Source organism: Diceros bicornis, chromosome 33 (genome assembly GCF_020826845.1).
Source record: "Diceros bicornis minor isolate mBicDic1 chromosome 33, mDicBic1.mat.cur, whole genome shotgun sequence".
NCBI classification, from domain to species: Eukaryota; Metazoa; Chordata; class Mammalia; order Perissodactyla; family Rhinocerotidae; genus Diceros; species Diceros bicornis.
Window position 1 is genome coordinate 7717927 of NC_080772.1, and position 22559 is coordinate 7740485.

General features: G+C 43.1%; 1 protein-coding gene across 4 annotated transcripts in view; it reads right to left on the minus strand.

Annotated features, from left to right (window-relative positions):
• The window catches only part of ATP6V1H (ATPase H+ transporting V1 subunit H), a 119920-nt gene extending 100365 nt beyond the window's left edge, over positions 1–19555 (minus strand). For 2 of the 4 annotated variants that reach the window (XM_058528700.1, XM_058528698.1), the window contains exons 1-6: positions 19379–19554; positions 17879–18026; positions 6719–6821; positions 5422–5511; positions 2442–2555; positions 80–184 (exon numbers count right to left, since the gene is read on the minus strand). In XM_058528700.1, the coding sequence (XP_058384683.1) occupies positions 80–184; positions 2442–2555; positions 5422–5511; positions 6719–6821; positions 17879–17991 (525 nt within the window). In that variant the 5' untranslated portion in view covers positions 17992–18026; positions 19379–19554. Of the gene's footprint in view, positions 1–79; positions 185–2441; positions 2556–5421; positions 5512–6718; positions 6822–17878; positions 18027–19332; positions 19352–19378 lie in introns of those variants that run through there. The other 2 variants (XM_058528701.1, XM_058528699.1) reach the window with 2 other exon arrangements.
• Positions 19556–22559: the final 3004 nt, after the last annotated feature.

Here is a 22559-nt window from a genome sequence, read left to right on the forward strand (position 1 = left end):
TCACATAATTACCATAAATAGCTTAAGAGAACATGGCTGTTATACTCCTTTCAAAGATACTAAAAGAAATGTCTTTTACCTGTGAACTCAGCTGAGTTTTTATCCAATTGAAATAGTAATTTAAGTCACTGCCTTCCATCAATTCTTTTCCCCAAGCTGCTAACTTGGCAATAATTCTTGCTGCCTGAAAAATAAGAAAGACACCTGAATACTATATTGATTCTAAAAATCACATCACATACCTTAAAAGCCAAGACTCGTAACCATTTTACTACACGATTTTTTAACACTCAACTCCTCCAAAAATAAGTTTGTATTTCATTTTTAAAGATATATTTTGAATACAGTCAAAATGTATTTTTAAATATTTCCATTAAAGTGAACCAAAATTAGTTGTGTTTTAAGAATTTCATGACATTCCCTGTATTATTTTGAGTTTCAAAAGTAAGATTGGGATTCACTATAAGACCAGCAAAAAACACAAGAATCCAAAAATCTTTCTTAGAGGCAGACTTTCACTTGCCAGAGTTCTGAGCAATCTCTAAATAAACTGCCAGCCACTACCTCGCTCATTCCAAGCCTCTTGTGAGTTCTCACACTTAAAAATCTGTATCTTGGTATAAAATATATTTTGGGTATTAAATAGCCATCTTTCTCAATATAGATACCCTTTTCTCCTTATTCAAAGATTTCTCAATTTTCTTCAAGCTATAAAACTAACATGAATTTTTTTATTAAATAGGCAGTATAAGTATACATATATCAAATCATCACATTGTACACTTTAAATATCTTAGAATTTTATTTGTCAATTATACCTAATAAATCTGGAAACATATATATACACACACAAAAAAATAGGCAGTATAAAATACTACTTCTGCACATACACACCCAATTTAATAAATATTCTTTCAGTACTTTCTGAAAGCAAGTCAGTGTTTCAAAACTCCAATTATTCAGCAATAATTAATCCGAGTAGAGGACGGAAGGTTGAGGTTAGCTAACCCCAAAATAATTCCTGTGCTGGTGGACCGATGTTTGTTCTTATACTTGGATACAGCTGAGCCAGGTGACAGAGGCACGCTTTCAAGGTCAGTATGTCAGGCACCCAAGTGTCATGGCATATTTGGAATTCTACACCACGGAGGGCTAAGAGAAGCACCATGACTCATTCACTGAGTTGTGACATATGTACGTTTTCTGTGCCTTTCTCAGTGAGTTTACAGATACATTATGCAGTTTAAACTGATCTAACCTCCACAAGATAGACAAATGACTTGAAAGGATTCCTATAAGGAAACCAGGGACTGAAAATACTATCAGCAGTGTAAGCACAGGCAAACTGGAACAGACACAGGAACAAGAGACTTGACGTTTCCACTCCCAGCATAAGCTCTTCATCAGCCATGGTAAACCAATGACGATCGGACCCTCAAAATTTGAAAGATTAACCAAAAGTAACTGAAATCATAAGGAAATTAAAACATGGATTTGGCTACACAATTAATAACGAGGAGGCTTACCCTAAATGCATATTTGGTCTTTAATATATTTGTCAGTTTTATTATAAAACCATCAAAATTAGGAAGATATCTAAACCACGTATTCAGACAGTGAAAACAAGCCTCTCCTATTTGAAAGAAGAAAATATATTACTGGTTTTTAAAAGAGTATTCCCATTAATATAGTTTATTTTATGAGCTCTTTTTAATTTCTTTTATAAATGTTTTATAATATATACAATATGTGAATACACTAGTACATAAATGAATATAGATATATATGGGAGAGAGAGAAAGAACACTCATGCTCAAAAATATTTCACTAACAGTGGTTCCTGATTTGAAAAATTTAAAGACATCTACTGAAATGAGCAGCCTCAGGAGCTCCCTCCATGCAGCCCACTCCACGTTGGGAACAGAAAAGGCTTGCACAAAGATTTATTGTCTCAACCATCCTCTCAGACCTTCTCCATACTCCAAAAAAGATTGTTCAGTGCTAAGGCTTCCAAAGATAGCCTGTCAGGCTAAGCCTAAAACAGGAGTGTATTTAAGATATTAAAAAGCAATTAAGTAATTATTTAATTAAAATAAAAATTAAATAAAGTAGCGACTTCAAAGCAATATTTAATTTCTATAGTAAAACGTGGTTAGTTCCTGTCACAGACAATCTAAAGCTGTTTGCAGTGTGAATTTACCAAAGGCTTTTATGCTAATGAACTCACCAAATACTCTACAAAACCTGAACTGTATCAGAGCAACCCTACCTCCTTTGACTTCTCAATATCCCCATATTACTAAACACCAAAAAAGGAAACACTGCTTTGAAAAGTTAAAGTCACAGCAGTTACTCCTCTGGGAAACGGGAGGTTATCAAGTCATAAATGGCTTAGGTGTGTTTCTTCCCTAAATCAGAAATTTGTTCAATTCAAAATTTACCATATGAACAGTAAAGAGATCCTGGCGATTCAACATTGGCAGAAAGTAGGACCAGGCAGTGTTCTTGCTACGTTTAGCATAGTCAAAGAAAATGCTAACACGCTGGTGATTTTCCTGGGGGAAAAAAAAAAAGAAATATCACTAATCAGAATGCATTTTCCTAAAAAATGTAACAATTGTGCACTGCTTCTCAACCTTTCATTTTATGTCCCATCAATCAGTGTGTTTTCTTTTTCCAGTGTGTATGAGATTTGTCTCCCTGCTATTATCACCATGGGAGAGAGCGTGGGGATGGGGGCGGGGAGAGATATTTTAAAAATAAAATCACCTTTAATGATTATGATTGGTTTAAATCAAGTGAACCAAGATAACAGACCCCAGCCCTGCAAGATGTAGCACTCTAAGTTACACTTCTTCTCAGCGTGCACAAAATCAGGAGGGGCAAAAAGATCACACATTAGCTCTGGATGGAAGGATCAGCAGGAAGCACCTCAAGCTACTTACAAGCAGGCAAAGGAAAGAGGAAATTAGAGAAATTTCAAATGTTCAAGGTTACTCCTAGCATAATATGATAGAAAAATCAAGGCAGATAAAGACAGCATAAAACAGCATATCACACTAGCAGGTGAATATAGGATTTGAGGAAGAATTAATTCTTAGTTCAAATCATGCAAGCTCTACCTCTCACCTAAATTTTCTCTGCATATCACTGGCTGAAATCCACTTTCTGGTTCACTAAGTGAATATGGTTGCTAACCAATATTCGGTAAAAGCACAACCACATTAACAATAATTTTAATTTTCAGGTCAACATTTAATTCTTTTTAAATACACTGGTTTTAATTTTGGCCTATGCTAACACTTACCTATTTGAAGAACAGCCTACCATCTCCTTACATAATGAATCACTATAGTTTAGAATAACAATTGAAGCAGTTGTGATAATAACTTTAGCCAAGGACTCAAAATTCAGGTAAGTCATCATTAACTCCACTGGTGGATTATTTCCAAAGCTAAAATTGTTATTCTCATTGTACCCATAAATGAACAAAGTACCCTACATGCAGAAAGAGCAGAAATCACTTTATATGTTTTAAATAAATTTAAAACCCACCTTCCTCAACTAGTCTTTTGTGGTTTCAATTCCTGCTTAAAAACGAACCTCCAGCCATTATTGTCCCAGGCACCCAGTTTATAAACCTTTAAGAGAATATGGATAAAGCCCGTCTTCTCAGAGCACATATTTCGTATAAAAAAGAGGGGGAAATAAGAAAATACACATGTAGCTGCCTATTTTTGCAAAATGAAAAACAGGAATAATAAATCAGAAATCCATGATATTGATTACCTATAAGAGGTAGGTGGGAATGGGGTACCAGGGACGGGGTGGGGGTTGGTGACATTTCTCTGAGTACACCTTTCTGTATAGTTTTGACTTCTGGAAGCATGTTACTCTTTTACATAATCAAAAATAATAAAAAAAATCAACAAAGATGAGAAAAAAACTAAAGTAGAATACATACAAAACAAAGGAATCTAACAGTATTTCAAGAAAAATAACTTAAGCACTCCGAGAGAAACAGGAACACGATCCTCTGACCACCTCCCTTCAGATTAAGACCAAGTGCTGCAAATGAACACTGAGCTCCAGGGCAAGGGCTTGTTTTCACGGCTGTAGGGTCAGCAATTCTGACACTACTTTCTTTCTATCACAGGGTAGAACAAACAAGTAAATAGACGGAGGATAACAGGAGCTCACAATCTCACTGTCACAACAGAGAGTTACAAATATGGAAAGGGGAGGCCAGAATGAACTCTGTGGTGCTGAGATGAAATGACAGTAGAGGGAGTGTGAACTCAGGGTTTTTAATTTATAGATATATGGATGTGTACAAAAATTGAGGATATTTGTGTGCATGTGTGTGTTGACATATAAATAAAACCAAGATCTGCATGCCAACTCATAGCCTCCTTTTTCTAGGTGCAGTCCTATATAATTACCAAGACAACCAAGGCAAACTGCAACATTCTCCATTTTTCTTACCTTTACTTTTTTAAAGGAAAAAGTACTGAGAGAGACCAAGGTCATTCTCAGACACACTGCATCAGCCCAGGCTGGATATTATCCTTACTCACATTATAAAATCACTACATTCCTGTAAATGACATGAATGGCCCCTAAGTAGACAGCACCATTCTTCCTAACCTTTGTATCCTCACTCATAATTAGCACAGTGTTTGGCACATAGAAGGCCATCAATAAATCTTTTTCCTTGTAAACCGACAACGCCTCCTAAGCAGCCAGACTGACACTTTTCTTCAAGTCTCCTGAGACATGCAGACAGACAGTGTAAATAGCAGCCAGATGGCCTGTTTCAACAAGAACTGCTGTATATACCAACAACCTAAACCTAGATTACACTCCGGTGTAAAATAAAAAATTGTGAATAAAGGAGGCCCTCCTGCGTTTAGGGACAGTAAATAGAAACTTTATACAAGTAGAAAAGTCTCAGATGATAAGAAAAACGTTCTCCAAACAGAAAACACCTTTGAGGGCAAGCACCTTGCCTACATTCAGCACTGAATCCCCAGTGCCTGGCACTGGCCTGGAACATGGAGGCATTGAAATCTGCTGAACGACTGAAAGAGGAGCCATGTCATCCATCAGTACGCAGAGCATCCAGAAAGCCCAAGTGCTTCACTAAACACTGCTGGTGCTCAACAAAGAATTCTGAGGTATTGTGGAAAAAAATACATATTGATTACTTGACACACTGAAAAACAACAAAAATAGCCTCTGTGTGGACATTCTCATTTTTATCACCATTAGCAAATTACAACTCACATAATGAAGAAAAATATACTATTACACTCTAGAAGAGAACCAACGCTATTAAGCGAAACCTTACAAAAATGTTGTTACTGTGCAGTACACAAAAAGATGAAGTCATCAAATGTATTAAGTGGAGAATAAACCTACCTGCAACATATCATCAACCATAGTTAGTATATACTGAACTGTCTGTTCTTTGGAGATGTGAGTCATCAGATTTATAAATGTTTTAGCACACTAGAAAAAAATGAAATTAATGTTAATTATTGTTTTCAACTGCAAATACAACATTTTAGTGGAATTTCAGTAAAATATTATTTCTCTTACATAAATCAGGATACAAATGCTATTAACTAACAGATTTCAATTACAGAAAATGTATACCTTTTACAAATATTGTGATGAAATACGGGAGGACCATACTATGGCTTGCGTCAGATATTTGATCATTTCTAGTGATAAATTTCAAAATGTTTACTAATTCTAAATAGATAGACCTAGCCACTATCAGCTCTTGAGTACCCATGATAACATAAAGATTAAGTTATGCAGACAATCAAAAATTATCATTGGCTTTGAATTTTTTTCCTGCATTTACTGGGAAGCAGAACACTAGGGTGAGACCACTGGGGCCTGGAATCCGAAGGCTTTGCTCTGTCTCCATCTCACAACTTATCAACTATGCGACAGCCACTCTGGGATTCGACAAAAGTTGGAGCCAACAATGTTTCCTCCCAAACCTCCCAGGATTGTTGAGAATCAGACTGAGTTGTATACGGCCTCTTTCAGCCAATCAGGACCCCATAGCAGAAAATCTGATGGACAGCAGAATTGCATCTTATTCTAATGAGAATACAAAGTAGGCAAAAATTTCTATAAAAAAAGTTAAGCAGGGGCCGGCCCGGTGGCGCAAGCGGTTAAGTGTGCGCGCTCCGCTGCGGCGGCCCGGGGTTCGCTGGTTCGGATCCCGGGCGCGCACCGACGCACTGCTTGGCAAGCCATGCTGTGGCGGCGTCCCATATAAAGTGGAGGAAGATGGGCACAGATGTTAGCCCAGGGCCGTCTTCCTCAGCAAAAAAAAAAGAGGAGGATTGGCAGATGTTAGCACAGGGCTGATCTCCTCACAAAAAAAAAAAAAAAAAAAAAGTTAAGCAACTTTAAAAACACCATATACTTTCAAACAGTAATTTCCCTTCTAGGAATCTATTCTAAAAAGATTTTCAGAAATGCAGAAAAGGCTGGAGGAATAAACACACTCAATATAACATTTTTTCCAAAATTAACAAAGAAAACTGGAAATCACTCAAATATCTTCCAATATAAAAGGATTTTTAGTTAAATTTTGATGCATACCTACAATGGAATATCACAGTCATTAAAAATTTTTTCTAGAATTTTTAATGACACAGGGAGACGTTCATGATATAATGTTTATATCAGTCACCTGACTGCCTTCAGTTTGAAGCATCTCTTGCTTCTCTTCAGGACTTCTTTTCATTTCAAACCTTTGAATGAATTCACAATCTTCAGCAGAAATCATCTGCCCCCTAGAAAGTAAGAATAAGAGTTGAAAAGCCACTGTGAGCAAGTGACAGCAATTTCCAGTCTTTCCCCTCTCTCCGTGGTAGTTAACCACTAGGTTGACACACGAGTCCTAGCATCAGACAGACCTGAGTTCAAAGCTCAGTTTCACCACTCACTGATCTTGCAACCTCTCTAGACCTAAGTTAATCTATCTGCAAAATAGGAATAACCATATCGCCTTTAAAGGGTTAAACTGAGGAAGTAACTAAATAATTCACAGAAGATGGTTAGCACAGTGCCTGGCCCATAGTACGCACTCAGCAAAATGTCACCTTTTAGCACTCTGCAGTCTCACCCTTATTCCCCCTCCCAAGACAAACGATTTACTTGGCTTTCTAATCCATCAAGACCAAACCCACTTGATATGAATTTCTATGATGATTTTCTCTAGCATATTCTTTCCCTCTAGACTCAGAAAAATATGATCCTCCTCTTCTCTGAAAAAATAAACTCTCCATCCTAATCTCCTATCCTCCCAGCAAGCACCCCACACTATCCTGTGTGAATTTCACATATCAAATTCAGCATCATCACAACTGAACCTGTACCTTCCCTTTCAACCTGGCTTGACCTCCCAACTGCTCCACTCATCAAGGACTCAAATGCGTCACACGAACCCCCTGGTCCGACCCTTCCCTGTGAAAAGACCTGTCAGCAGAACAGCCATGCTATCCTCTGTGACACTGGGCACTTCAGGATATACGTCAACTCTTGCAGACCACCAGTATGGTCGGAAAACTATAAAACTGGAGCCAACATGAGGAAGAGTTTCAACTCCAGGTGTGAAACTTTGGCAAGTCACTACCCCTCTGACCGCTATTTTCCGCACCAGTAAAACGGGAATTACAATACTACCTGCCCTACTCCAGTGAGCGGTTATGAGAAAATACAAGAAAAAGCACTTGGCATGGAGTAAATGCAAGTTGAAAATAAAAACATTTCTTGTAATATATTTTGTCATTCAAACAGCATCAATATATTTTCTTAACTCAGCAGTATAGGAAGCTGCTCTTCCCAACCCCTTCCCCTGAGTATGTTGAGGAACTAGTGAAACCAGGAAAACACTGAATTTAAGCAGGTTTCCCAATATGCATAATTAAAGAAGTATGGTCCTTTCTCAGAGCTGTCCTGGATCAGGTTCCCAGGGGCAGGCCTTGAGATGAGGATTGGTATGCAGGCGATTTATGAAGGAAGTGCTCTCAGGAGAGACCAGGATGGAGTGGGGAACACAGGACATGGAAAGGAGAGAGCCCCGCCAGGGTTCAGGCCACGTCGCAAAGAGGACAGCTTTTCCTGAACACACAGGAGGCTGGGAATCTGAGGTACTCAGAGCTGTGCCCTCCCCTAGACAAGGAATCTGAACTTTCACACTTCCTGCCAACCCTACCCACAACCCCTCCCTCCTCCAAAGAAGATCTTGATTTTATGTTCAAAATCTCAGTGTTTTACTTTTATCCCTTCTGGGTTTCATATATACTATTACTACATACTAAATTTTTTAATATACTTGTAATTTGCTTCTGGATTTTGTAGTCCACTGTTCTATCTTGTATCAGCTCCAGTTTTAAGCACTGTAACTTTGTTTTCATATATGCTCCTTTTTTTAACATGGCTTTTTTTTTTTTTTTTAACTATTCTCATACAGTTTTTCCAACAATCTCTTCCTTACAAATCCAAAGGAGAATTTTCAGTCCTTGTCTTTCTAGGTCTCTGAGGCAGGATACAATGTAGCCATTTCTTAACACTCTCTTCCTTAGCTTCCAGATTCTTCTTGTCCACCTCAGGCCACTCCTCATCTCCTTCCCTGTGCCTCGGCTTCTGTGGGCTCCTCGCCTCCTTCCCTGTGCCTCGGCTTCTGTGGGCTCCTCGCCTCCTTCCCTGTGTCTCGGCTTCTGTGGGCTCCTCGCCTCCTTCCCTGTACCTCGGCTTCTGTGGGCTCCTCGCCTCCTTCCCTGTGTCTCGGCTTCTGTGGGCTCCTCGCCTCCTTCCCTGTGTCTCGGCTTCTGTGGGCTCCTCGCCTCCTTCCCTGTACCTCAGCTTCTGTGGGCTCCTCGTCTCCTTCCCTGTGTCTCAGCTTCTGTGGGCTCCTCGTCTCCTTCCCTGTGTCTCGGCTTCTGTGGGCTCCTCGCCTCCTTCCCTGTGTCTCAGCTTCTGTGGGCTCCTCGTCTCCTTCCCTGTACCTCGGCTTCTGTGGGCTCCTCGCCTCCTTCCCTGTGTCTCGGCTTCTGTGGGCTCCTCGTCTCCTTCCCTGTACCTCGGCTTCTGTGGGCTCCTCGCCTCCTTCCCTGTGTCTCGGCTTCTGTGGGCTCCTCGCCTCCTTCCCTGTACCTCAGCTTCTGTGGGCTCCTCGTCTCCTTCCCTGTGTCTCAGCTTCTGTGGGCTCCTCGTCTCCTTCCCTGTGTCTCGGCTTCTGTGGGCTCCTCGCCTCCTTCCCTGTGTCTCAGCTTCTGTGGGCTCCTCGTCTCCTTCCCTGTACCTCGGCTTCTGTGGGCTCCTCGCCTCCTTCCCTGTGTCTCGGCTTCTGTGGGCTCCTCGTCTCCTTCCCTGTGTCTCGGCTTCTGTGGGCTCCTCGCCTCCTTCCCTGTGCCTCGGCTTCTGTGGGCTCCTCGTCTCCTTCCCTGTGTCTCGGCTTCTGTGGGCTCCTCGCCTCCTTCCCTGTGTCTCAGCTTCTGTGGGCTCCTCGTCTCCTTCCCTGTACCTCGGCTTCTGTGGGCTCCTCGCCTCCTTCCCTGTGTCTCGGCTTCTGTGGGCTCCTCGCCTCCTTCCCTGTGTCTCGGCTTCTGTGGGCTCCTCGCCTCCTTCCCTGTGTCTCAGCTTCTGTGGGCTCCTCGTCTCCTTCCCTGTACCTCGGCTTCTGTGGGCTCCTCGCCTCCTTCCCTGTGTCTCGGCTTCTGTGGGCTCCTCGCCTCCTTCCCTGTGTCTCGGCTTCTGTGGGCTCCTCGCCTCCTTCCCTGTGTCTCGGCTTCTGTGGGCTCCTCGCCTCCTTCCCTGTGTCTCGGCTTCTGTGGGCTCCTCGCCTCCTTCCCTGTGTCTCGGCTTCTGTGGGCTCCTCGCCTCCTTCCCTGTGTCTCAGCTTCTGTGGGCTCCTCGCCTCCTTCCCTGTGTCTCGGGTTCTGTGGGCTCCTCGCCTCCTTCCCTGTACCTCGGCTTCTGTGGGCTCCTCGCCTCCTTCCCTGTGCCTCAGCTTCTGTGGGCTCCTCGCCTCCTTCCCTGTGCCTCGGCTTCTGTGGGCTCCTCGCCTCCTTCCCTGTACCTCAGCTTCTGTGGGCTCCTCGTCTCCTTCCCTGTGTCTCGGCTTCTGTGGGCTCCTCGCCTCCTTCCCTGTGTCTCAGCTTCTGTGGGCTCCTCGTCTCCTTCCCTGTGTCTCGGCTTCTGTGGGCTCCTCGCCTCCTTCCCTGTGTCTCAGCTTCTGTGGGCTCCTCGCCTCCTTCCCTGTGTCTCGGCTTCTGTGGGCTCCTCGCCTCCTTCCCTGTGTCTCGGCTTCTGTGGGCTCCTCGTCTCCTTCCCTGTGTCTCGGCTTCTGTGGGCTCCTCGCCTCCTTCCCTGTGTCTCAGCTTCTGTGGGCTCCTCGTCTCCTTCCCTGTACCTCGGCTTCTGTGGGCTCCTCGCCTCCTTCCCTGTGTCTCGGCTTCTGTGGGCTCCTCGTCTCCTTCCCTGTGTCTCGGCTTCTGTGGGCTCCTCGCCTCCTTCCCTGTGCCTCGGCTTCTGTGGGCTCCTCGTCTCCTTCCCTGTGTCTCGGCTTCTGTGGGCTCCTCGCCTCCTTCCCTGTGTCTCAGCTTCTGTGGGCTCCTCGTCTCCTTCCCTGTACCTCGGCTTCTGTGGGCTCCTCGCCTCCTTCCCTGTGTCTCGGCTTCTGTGGGCTCCTCGCCTCCTTCCCTGTGTCTCGGCTTCTGTGGGCTCCTCGCCTCCTTCCCTGTGTCTCAGCTTCTGTGGGCTCCTCGTCTCCTTCCCTGTGTCTCGGCTTCTGTGGGCTCCTCGCCTCCTTCCCTGTGTCTCAGCTTCTGTGGGCTCCTCGCCTCCTTCCCTGTGTCTCGGGTTCTGTGGGCTCCTCGCCTCCTTCCCTGTACCTCGGCTTCTGTGGGCTCCTCGCCTCCTTCCCTGTGCCTCAGCTTCTGTGGGCTCCTCGCCTCCTTCCCTGTGCCTCGGCTTCTGTGGGCTCCTCGCCTCCTTCCCTGTACCTCAGCTTCTGTGGGCTCCTCGCCTCCTTCCCTGTGTCTCGGCTTCTGTGGGCTCCTCGCCTCCTTCCCTGTGTCTCGGCTTCTGTGGGCTCCTCGCCTCCTTCCCTGTGTCTCGGGTTCTGTGGGCTCCTCGCCTCCTTCCCTGTGTCTCGGCTTCTGTGGGCTCCTCGTCTCCTTCCCTGTGCCTCAGCTTCTGTGGGCTCCTCGCCTCCTTCCCTGTGCCTCAGCTTCTGTGGGCTCCTCGCCTCCTTCCCTGTGTCTCGGCTTCTGTGGGTGGCATTCTTCATTTCCCACTCCACAGTTCTCCCTGAGCACTCCCTTCTACCCTCTCCACTGGTAACTCAAGTTCCGCAGTCCCCACTCACACGTGTGTAGTGGACCTCTCCTCCCACAGATCACAGAGGCACTCCAGACGCCACAGGGGCAGAACTGAGATTGTTAATATATATCCCCACACACACTCCATCTCCAGGCTGGATAATAGGATAATGGAAGCAAAAATGGACACTTCACCCTGTTTCCACTGTGGCTAAGCACTTCACATACCAGTCAGGAGAAAATGCACTCTGCACCCTGGGCTAGACCAGGATAACAAGGTCATCCTTGTCTGGTTCTGGCCTCAAAACAAATAAAATCTTTCATAAATCTGGACTCCCTCACTAAAACAATTTTACCCCAAAATTTTGCTATGCTGATGTGTAAAAAGTATGTCATAACCTTTGTAAATAGGATGATCATGTGAAAAAGTCACAGTTTTTCTACCATGAAGAATGTGTACAATGAAGGTTGTACTTGGTAACCCTGTAATTTTGCAGCTTTTTTTTCCATTTAAATAATTGTGTTTTTTATTTGGCAAGCCATTGCTCCTCAAGTCTGACTCCCTTGCATTTGTTACAAGTAAACTTTTTCTTTTCTTGTTTAAATTCTCTTGTCTCTGAGTCATCCTTCGCCAGTCCCATAATCTAGCAGGTTTCGGACTCTGGTCTCTTCTCTAAGGGCCCACAATCAGTCAAGCACCAGTCTTAAGAATTCTTCCACCCACTGTCACCCTCCTCTGGACCTCCCTGCATCTGGAGTAGCTCAGCCCTATGGTAACAATCTACCAATGGGTTTCCCAGCTTCCGATCCAAACCCCCTCCACATTCCTCTTACCTACTACCAGATGGCTTTCTCAAGCACACATCTGATCATATTACTTCTTTCATATCAGTCAGACTGTGAAATTGAATGGCAATTCTACCTAGCACTTAGGCAGAGGCATTCAATAAAAATCTTTTTAATCCTTTGACTAATTAAAACCTATATGAGCATGTACATCTTAACCTATCTGAACAGCTATCTCCTCATCTTTAAAATAAGGACAGAAAAACTTATGTCACAGTATTGCTAGGAAAATAATGTGAAACAGTAGGTTACTTACCAAGTACTATGTTACTTCCTTTTCCAAAGACTCATCTCCACCACTTTCCAACAAGTACTCTACTCATTCATGATTTAATTAGCCCATATGAATTGGGAGCCTACCACGTGCCAGGCACCTTTAAGAACAGGTGACACGGCAATGAATGAGACATCCCTCTTTGAGCGTGCATTCCAGTGTAGAGAACAGAAAATACACAAACATAAAAATAAATAACTTTTTAAAAAAATATACACACACAGACATCACATCATAATGCCAGGACTGTGAACGCTATCAAAAAAACTGAAGCTGAGTAAGGAGCTAGAAAGTGACCAGAGAGGAAAGGACATATTTTAGTTGGATTACAGAGAAGGCCTTTCTGAGGCTGCCTGCACAGACACCTGAATGAAGTAAGTTAATGTGCCAAATGATTTGACGGAGGAACTTGCAGAGAGACAGAAGTGTAAGTTCAAGGAGCTTGGGGCAGGAATAAGCTTGCTGTGTCAGAAAGAGCCAGAAGGGCAGAGTAGCTAGAGTGCTGTGAGCAGGGTGGCATGATGTGATTTAGTTTTGAAATGACTGTCACAGCTATGCAAAGAATTGCTCCTATGGGGGAACAGTGAAAGCAGAAACACCAGGCAAGAGGCTGCCGGAAGAGAGCAGGTGAGAGATGAGGGCAGCTTGCAGGTTAGTAGCAGTGGAACCAGAGGGAAATGGTCAGATTGGGAAGTGTTTTGGACGGAGAGCTAACAGAATGCATTAACGGACTGGATACGGATTGTAAGGGAAAGAGAAGAGTCAAGATGACTCCTCGGGTTTTTGGCCTACAAAAGCGGTGAATGAAGGTGCCACAAATTGGCCTGCAGCAGCCTGGAGGGAGCCACACCCAACTACTCAACGCTCTCCAAGCACTGCACGTTCCTCCACGTCTCAGCTCCCCGCCTGGAGTCTCCTTCACCACAGCCCCCAGCTCGTCTGCTTGGACAATGCCTACAAGTAACCTTATGTGTTCTGTGAAGACGTGCCCAACACTCACAGGTATTTATTTGCTCCCTCCTTTTCTTATCCAAGAAAACTTCGCAATTATCTCCATTTTAACACTTACCACAACTTCTTACTTAATTTTTTATTTAAAGGTTTGTTTCCTCATTAAACTTTAAACTCAAGAGAAAGGATGCTATTTTATGATTCTTCTACCCTCAGGATTTAGTTTTACTGGATTCCAGTTTGACTGGAATATAGCCACACTCATTCATTTGTGTACAGTCTAGCTGAGTTATTAAGAAACAGGTTAATCAAATATAAATACATGTTTAAAATACTGTATTTTCATAATAACACGTTAATTTGTGAGGGATAAAGTATAACGGCCTTTTGACATTGGGGAACTCTTCCACAGGTTTTATCTTATCAGTATATGATGTGATATAAGATTCACTGATAATTCATGTGTCCTGTCCAGCCTCCAACAATCTGTAAGCTCTTCTGGGGGAGGCACATTTCCCACCCACGAGTGTCCACAACAACGGGCTTAACAGCAGGCACACAGTTAGTATTTGGTGAATCTCTGTGCATAGACATACACAGTAGAGGGGTTTTATAAAAGAAATTAGTACAATAGACAACAGAAAAAAGGACAGAACGGGAAAAAGGAAGAATATGACTTATGTAGTATGGAGGCCCTGGAACAGGAGGAACAGAAGAGAAAGCAATTAAAAATTTCCATGTAACTACAAATGTTCCAAATGCCAATGCTAGAGAACTTCTGCCGGTCAGCCAGTGCTTTATGATCAATAACTATTACTATATTTAGGTTAGAAACAGGTTCAGGCTTTATAAACATGACACTCCTTGTCCTCTAGTCTAAATACACTCTCGACAAAAATTAGGAAACAGAGTCGAAATCCTAATTTCACAGGGGATTTAAACAACTACACAGGTATAAACGAACAGAGAAAACATCAGAAAGTGCCTCCTCCTCCTGCCCTTGAGTCAGTGGCCCCACAATAATCCAGTCCTTTATAGTAGGAATCCAGAAGTCATCCTAGATTCTTTTTCACCCTCACACATCAAATCGATAACTAAGACTTTCTCAAATCTATCCAATTCTCTCCATTCCAACAACCTCAAATACTGCTACAGCCTCTACCTAGCTCTAGGCTTGCTATCCACAAATCCACCCTCTACACTGTCGACACAGCAATCCAACCAGAAGACAAATCTGATCATCTAACTCCCAGTTACAAACGTTAGCAGTTTCCAACACCTACGACAGTGATTTGAAAAATGTGCTTCTTGGGCCCAGAAATAAACTCTCACATATACAGTCAACTGACATTCTACAAGAATGCCAAGAACACACAATGGGGAAAAGATAGTCTCTTCAATAAATGGTGTTGGAAAACTGCATAGCTACACGCAAAAGAATGAAATTGGACCCTTATCTTACACAATGCACAATAGGCAACTCAAAATGGATTAAAGACTTAAATATAAGACCTGAAACCGTAAAACTCCTAGAAGAAAACAGTGAAAAACCTTCTTGATGTTGGCCTTGGCAATGATTTCTTGGATACAATACCAAAAGCACAGGCAACAGAAGCAAAATTAGACAAATGGGATTATAGCAAACTAAAAAGCTTCTGCACAGCACAGGGAACAATCAACACAGTGAAAAGGCGACCTACAGAATGGAAGAAAATATCTGGAAACCATATATCTGACAAAGGGTTAATATCCAAAACATATAAGGGAGGCCGGCCCGGTGGTGCAAGCGGTTAACTGCGCGTGCTCTGCAGCGGCGGCCCGGGATTCGCCGGTTCAGATCCCGGGCGTGCACCAATGCACCGCTTGGCAAGCCATGCTCTGGCGGCATCCCATATAACGGATGTTAGCCCAGGGCGAGTCTTCCTCAGCAAAAGAGGAGGAGGATTGGCAGATGTTAGCACAGGGTTGATTCTCCTCACGAAAAAAAAAAAAAATGTGAAAAAGTGCTCAACATCACTAATCATCAGGGAAATGCAAACCAAAACTACAATGAAATATCACCTCCCACCTGTCAGGATGGCTATTATCAAAAAACAGAAGAAAAGTGTCGGTGAGGATGTGGAGAAAAGGGAATCTTTTTATAACTGTTGGTGGGAATGTATATTGGTGAAGTCATTATGGAAAACAGTTCGGAAGTCCCTCAAAAAATTAAAAATAGAACTACCATATGATCCAGCAATCCCACTTCTGGGTATATATCCAAATGAATTGAAATCAGGATCTCAAAGAGATATCTGCATTCCCATGTTCACTGCAGTATTATTCACAATAGCCAAGTTAGAGAAACAACCTAAGTACCTGTGGACAAATAAATGGATAATGTGGTATTTACAAAAAATGGAATATTATTCAGCCTGAAAAAAAGAAGGAAATCTTGCCATTTGTGACAACATGCATGAACCTGGACAACATTAGACTAAGTGAAATAAGCCAGACACAAAAGAACAAACATTACATGATCCCACTCATATGAGGAATCTAAACAAGTCAAACTCATAGAAGCAGAGAGTAGAATGGTGGTTGCCAGGGGTTGGGGAGAGGGAGAAATGGGGAGGTATCAGCCAAAGGATATAAAGTTTCAGTTATACAAGATGAATAAGTCCTACAAAGCTACCGTATGTCACAGTGCCTATAGTTAACAATACCGTATTGTATACTTAAAAATTCGCTAAGAGGATAAACCCTACATTAAGGGTTCTTATCACAAAATAAAGTAAAATAAAGAGAGGACAGGAAACTTTTGGAGGTAACAAATATGTTTACGGCACAGATTGTAGTGATGGTTTCATAAGTGTATACTTACCTCCAAACCCATCAAGTTGTATACCTTGTGTATGTCAATCATACCTCAATAAAGTGGTTTAAAAAAAAGCCAATTGTGCTCCTGGAACCCTCATGAGGATGGTGAATGGTCTCAAAAGAAGGCTCTGATACGAACACTCCCACCTCCACTCAACTACCATTTTCATCTGTTTTCCATGTTGAGCTTCCTTATCAGACTTCACGTGAACCACGGGTTTCACAGCTTAAGAATCAGCTCGAAAAGCACTGACTGACAGGATCAAGTCCAAACTCCTTCCACTGGCACACAGGCCCTTCACAATTGGCCCCTGCCTGCCTCTCCAGCCTCAGCTCTCCCACTGGCTGCCTCCAAAACATGTATTATTCCCCACCCAGCATGCTGTTTTTAATTCCCTGCCTTTGCTCACACTTTCTGTTCCGCTTGGAAAGTTTTTCCCTCCTGTCACATGGTTAAATACCACTCATCCTTTAGAACTCTGTTTAGGAAACATCCACTTCAGGAAAACTTCCTGGAGGTAGGACTAGCTGTCCTTTTTCTGTGCACACATCATTCTCTGGGCACCTTTCTATTATCACAGTTAACATGCTGAATTAAAGTGATCTGTTTATATATCTGACTTCCCTACTAGATTATGAGTTTATCTTTTTGTAGCCCCAAAGCCTAGAAAAACACAGACCTGGCAGGTGGTCAATAAATGTTTGATGACCGACTAAATTAACAGAAATAAAAGGATCATTTTTGTGCACTGCATATCCCTCTTACAACAAACTGCTATATATAAAACTAAAGATTCCCCAATTTGTTTTTCTAAACGTATATGCAAATTTGAACTGAATTTCCTTAATAACTCACTGTTATAAACATGCCAAAATAAACAGATATGAAGTAAAGTCAATTTGATAAAATACGGTCAAGAATAATGAACACTTACTTTACAGATAAACACAGAACACCAGCATGCTAAATCTTAATACACATAAGGAGGAAGGAGAAAGAACCAAAATTTATTGACAGTGCATTCAACATACTAATGCTTGTATTAAACTGTGCTAATACTTTAAATACATTATTTCAGCAACAACCCTGTGGGATATGTATCCTCATTTCACATTTACCTTAATGAACCTCAGAGAAGTTAAGGGATTTGCCTAAGATCCCCAAATTAGTAGAGAGAAGAACCAGAATCCAAACCCAGGTCTTGAAACTCAAATATCCACGCTTTTTACTAGCTGTAGGAGCCATTGTGCAATACCACCTGTCCCCCCCTGATCACCAAGGCACACTGAGCCAGTCTGGCAGGCTTTGTGCATTATCCTTTCCTGCTCTCCACAGCCCACAGCCCACGGCTATACACATATAGTTCTTCATAGCCCACGAACACTCCTCCCATGCTTCCCACTCACTCAAAAAGCACAAATTTTCCCCCACACTACACCGTCTCCCTGTGACAGCTAATCATTCCGAGGAGGAAGTGTTTTCTTCGACATTTATTAGCCTTTTTCCAGTATTTCTCTCATAGAAGCATGACCATGAAAAAGTCTGAGGCAAAAGCACATGATTAGCCATGATTCACAGCAAATCGGTACTTACTGAAGATAGGACTGCCAGTTCACCTTGTTCGCACGGACTTCTGCAGCCTTGGCAGCAATAATGTTGGTTGGAACAGCAGCATCCACTGCACCCCGGATATCCATTTTGGTCATCTAAACTTGACGATCTTGAATATTTCTCAACAGATCTTCAATGTTGATGCATGGTAAAACCAGAATACCGGGTCTTATTATTTCTTAACAACTGCTACTATCATTATTAATATCATCATTATCACTTTCTCTCTCCAGGTATTCAACTCAAATATTAAATATCCTAAATATTAAATATCAATATTATTATATTTCAAATCTTGCTCAATTATGCACTGCTCCATAAAAATGTTCTCTACAGGTTTTTACTTTTCCAGAAAAGGTTTTTAAATTATTGGCACTAATATTGCAGTAAGGTTTTTAAAGTAGCCCTTTAAGATTAACATCAGAAATCATACTTAAATAGAATACGCATACAAAATAGGAAAGTATTTTAAATGTACACAACTGGAATCAACTTTCCTCTTCCGAAAGAGAAAACATAAGAACTATATAAGACAAATAGGACCAATTATTTTATTTACATTTACTAAGCATCATTTTGAAGTGACGTATGAAAAACCTATAAGTCCTTTCTAAAATTGCTCAAATTAAAATACCCAACCAAAGTGCGAACATAATTTCTTAGAAGATAGAGCTTTCTTTTTTCAACAGTTCACAGTATTTTCAAAATCAATTTTGCGAGAAATTTTTGAAACAAATACCAATTACAATTTAGGTACAGCCAACAATGGGAGTCTGGTCTGTTGACAAGAACCTACAATAATGAGCTTTTGAGTAATTCTCACTCCAAAACTAACAGATAAAAGTTTAAGCTTCATTTCTACCATGACACAAAACATATGTTCCTTTTCACAACATATAAATTCAAAGTTAGGCTACAAAGCAGCTAAAAATCATATCCAAAATTCTATCCCAGGATCCCAATGACCTTCGTCGGTTTGGAACTTAATCTCTGTATCTGAAGATTTGCTGCCTAAACAAGCAAGATCGAAGCGGCCTGGCAGGGCCCAGGCAGAAACAGGCTCCGTCCGGGCCGAGCTGGAGCCCTGGAACCACGCAGGCTCAGCCCCAGCGGCCTCTCTCGGTGTCGCTGGAGGGGTCTCAGGGCGGTCACCTAGGTTCCTGACCAACTCGAACCTCCGGCAGGCCAGGGCTGTGGCCCAAGCCCGGGGAAAGCACACCTTTTAGCTGTCCTCCTCTCCCCGCTCGCCGCTCACGTCGTCGCCCCTGCGGGGCAGGCTCCGCGGTTTCGTAAACCCAGCCGAGGCCTGAAGTAGACTCCGGGAACCGGAACCGGAGGGCAGGCGGGGCCTGGGCGCGAGAAACCAGCACGCACCGGGCAAGCCGGAGGAACCGCAGGGGTCGCCTCCCTCGGCCTGGTGCCGGAGACGAACCCACCTGAGCGCGGCCCAACTTCGCCAACCCCCGGGGCCCTACAACACACCGAAGGCGGCGGTGAGGATGCGGCGGTCCGGGGCGTCGAGGCCTCCGCCGGGCGGGGGCGCCTGGTCAGAGCCGAGTCTGCGTCTCCTGCCCGGTCCGGAGGCCAGAGCGGCGGGGAGAGAATCGGCGCCGGAAAGTGAAGCGTTCCCGCACCGAGACGTTGAGGGCGGCACTGGCAGGAGGAAGCCGGAGCCGCCGCAGAATGACAGGAGCGCCGGTCACGTGACCAGCGGCACGTGACCGCCCGGAAGGCGGAAGCCGGGAGAGTCCAAAACAGCCGGCGGAGGGGTATTGCGCGGTGGAGGGTGGGTAGCTGCAGTGGACGGGACCGGCGACATAGGCCTCCCTGGGGACGCAGAGCTCGCGCCCTGGCTGGCCCGTCGGGAAGGAGGGCAGAGCGGGCCTGGCACGCGGGTCCCGCACCTCCAAACCCAGCGCGCGGCATGGCGGCGGCCGAGGTCCCCCGCCAGAGGCCGAGAGCCAGGCCCAAACTCGTTTATCTTAACCGTCATTCTTTTGAAAAATCTAGTGCTTTTAAAGAGATTGACTTGGACTTGGATTTAACAGCTCCATAAAGCAGGCGTTCTTATTCCGATTTGAAGTATGAAACTGATAATGAGACGTGGGTCACAAAAGTTATCTTGCCCTGGGTGTACAGTTTTAGCAAATAACGTGTGTTCCGTGCAATATTTGCAATTATACTAAGAAACTATTCATGTTTATCTAAAATTCAAATTTAACAGGGCACCCTGTATTTTATCTGACAACCCTTGCTTGAGCCCAAGTTTTCCCCAGTCCAGGCCTTAGTTAGCCTCTTTGTCTTAAGATAATAATAAGTTATGCTCCACTGCAACTAGTGGTCAGGTATACATAATGGCATGTTTGTGTTAATCAGCTCTGAAAGGGATTTATAAGTATAAGCAATACATTACTACAAATGTTAAATTTAGGCCAGGTTTTAAAAATCAAAACCATAATTATACATTGATTATGAATAAACACATATAGTAACAGTATGTAATATTGTCTTATTTTCATACCCCTGCTATAACAAATCACCACAAATTCACTGGCTTAAGCCAAGACAAATTCATTATCTTAACGATTTCTAGGTCAGAAGTCTGACAAGGGTCTCACTGGGCTGTTCAGCAGGGCTAAATTCCTTTTGGGGGCTCTAGAGGAGAATCCATTTCCTTGCCTTCTCCAGTTTCCAGAGGCTGCCTGCATTCCTTGGCTTGTGACCCCCTTCCTCCATCTTCAAAATCAGCAACATGACATCTCTCTGAACCTTCTTGCATAGTCACAACTCACTCTCTGACCACAGCTGGGAAGGGTTCTCTGATTTATGGGCTCATGTGATTAGATTGGGCCCACCTGGGTAATCCTAGCAACTCTCTCCATCTCAAGGTCCTTCACCTAAATCATACGTGCAACCTTAGTTCCGTTTTGCGTGTAAGGAAACATATTCACAGGTGCCAGAGGTTAGAACATAGACAACTTTGGGAGACTGTTATTCTGCCTGTCACAAATATAGAGGGAAAGATACACACTAGTTTAATGGAAGTGGCTGAGTAAAGATAAAAGGGGCCATACATGATATCTATGTTATAGTTCTAAAGTAAAATTTTTAAAAGAATTCTACCTAATATTGCAAAATGTTGATCTTTTAATTCTGAGTAATGGATACATAGATATTCTTTATATTGTTCTGTTTATTTGAAATTTTTCTTTTAGTAAAGTTTATGCTATGGGTTGAGTCCATTTATATGTGAAACTCGACCGAAATTAATGAAGGACTTGGCTACCAAAAAGTAGTTGGAATTAGAATCAAAAAAAGATTGCAGATGCTAACTTCAATAATAGCTTAGTAAAATAACTCATTGGTAACAAACCTATGGGTAGCAAAACTGTTCCCTTTAACTATGATATTTTTAAACTTGATACATGTTTTGGAGGTTCTAGGAGTGGGAAAGGTACCCCCTCAGGGGTCTTTGAAACTGTATGAGACTTTGAGGGGTATTGCAATGACTAGGGATGGAGTGCTGCTTGGCGTTGGGTGCCCAGTGACTACAGATGATAAATGTTGGATAGGGCACCATCACAGTACCAGACACAAGGCAATTTCCAGCTGAGCATGTCAGTAGTGCTCCTGTGGAGAAAGTGGGTGGATAACTGTCTCTACCTGACTGTCATTCCAAATATGAAGGCAGATTCTAGGCTGTGGTGGGGACATGGCCTTACTATTCCAGAATGATATCCTTGTGGAGCATCTGAATACAAAGCTAGGCACTGCCAAAAAAATAACATAAGTATCTACCCAAATGTTAAATGTGCACACTCCATAACCAAGCAATCAGACTTCCAGGAACATCTGCTACAAAACTACTAGCAGGAGTGTGCAAAGACAAATGTACAAGGAATTTCAGTGCAATGTTTTTATAGTAGCAAAACAAAAACAGAAGGCAATATTTATTTGTCAGCTCAGGCTGCTGTAACAAAATACCATAGACTGAGTGGTGGTAAACGGCAGAAATTTGTTTCTCACAGTTCTGGAGGGTGGAAGTACTGGCCATTTCAGTTCGTGGTGTGGGCTCTCTTCTTGGCTTGCAAATGGCCACCTTCTCATTGCGTCCTCACGTGGGGGAGAGAGAGCGTGCTCAGGGGAGCTCTCTCCTTTCTCTTCTTATAAGGACACTAATCCTATTGAATCAGAGCTCCACCCTTATGACCTCACTTAACTGTAATTACATCCCAAAAGGCCTCATCACCAACTACAGTTACATTGGGCATTGGGGCTTCAACACATGAATTTTGGGGGCACACAAACATTCAGTCCGTAGCACAACCCAAATTTATTCCATCAACAGAGGAATGGAGAAAATAATACAATATCCTGCATTGAAGTATTATGCAGCTATTCAAAAAGAATTTATATAGAGCTTTGAGTTCTGACACAAGACATATGTACTATGTTAAATGAGATAAGCAAGCTCAGGGAATATTATATCATTTATGTTGTTTAACTGGGTGTTTATATACGTGTTTGTGTGTACATAACATAAAAATCTATAATGATAGACCTCAAAGTACTTTTAAAAAATGGATAACTGTGGGGAGTTGGATGTGATATGCTTTTGATTTTTATTTGAAATGCTTCTGTATAATTGCATGTATTTTAATCA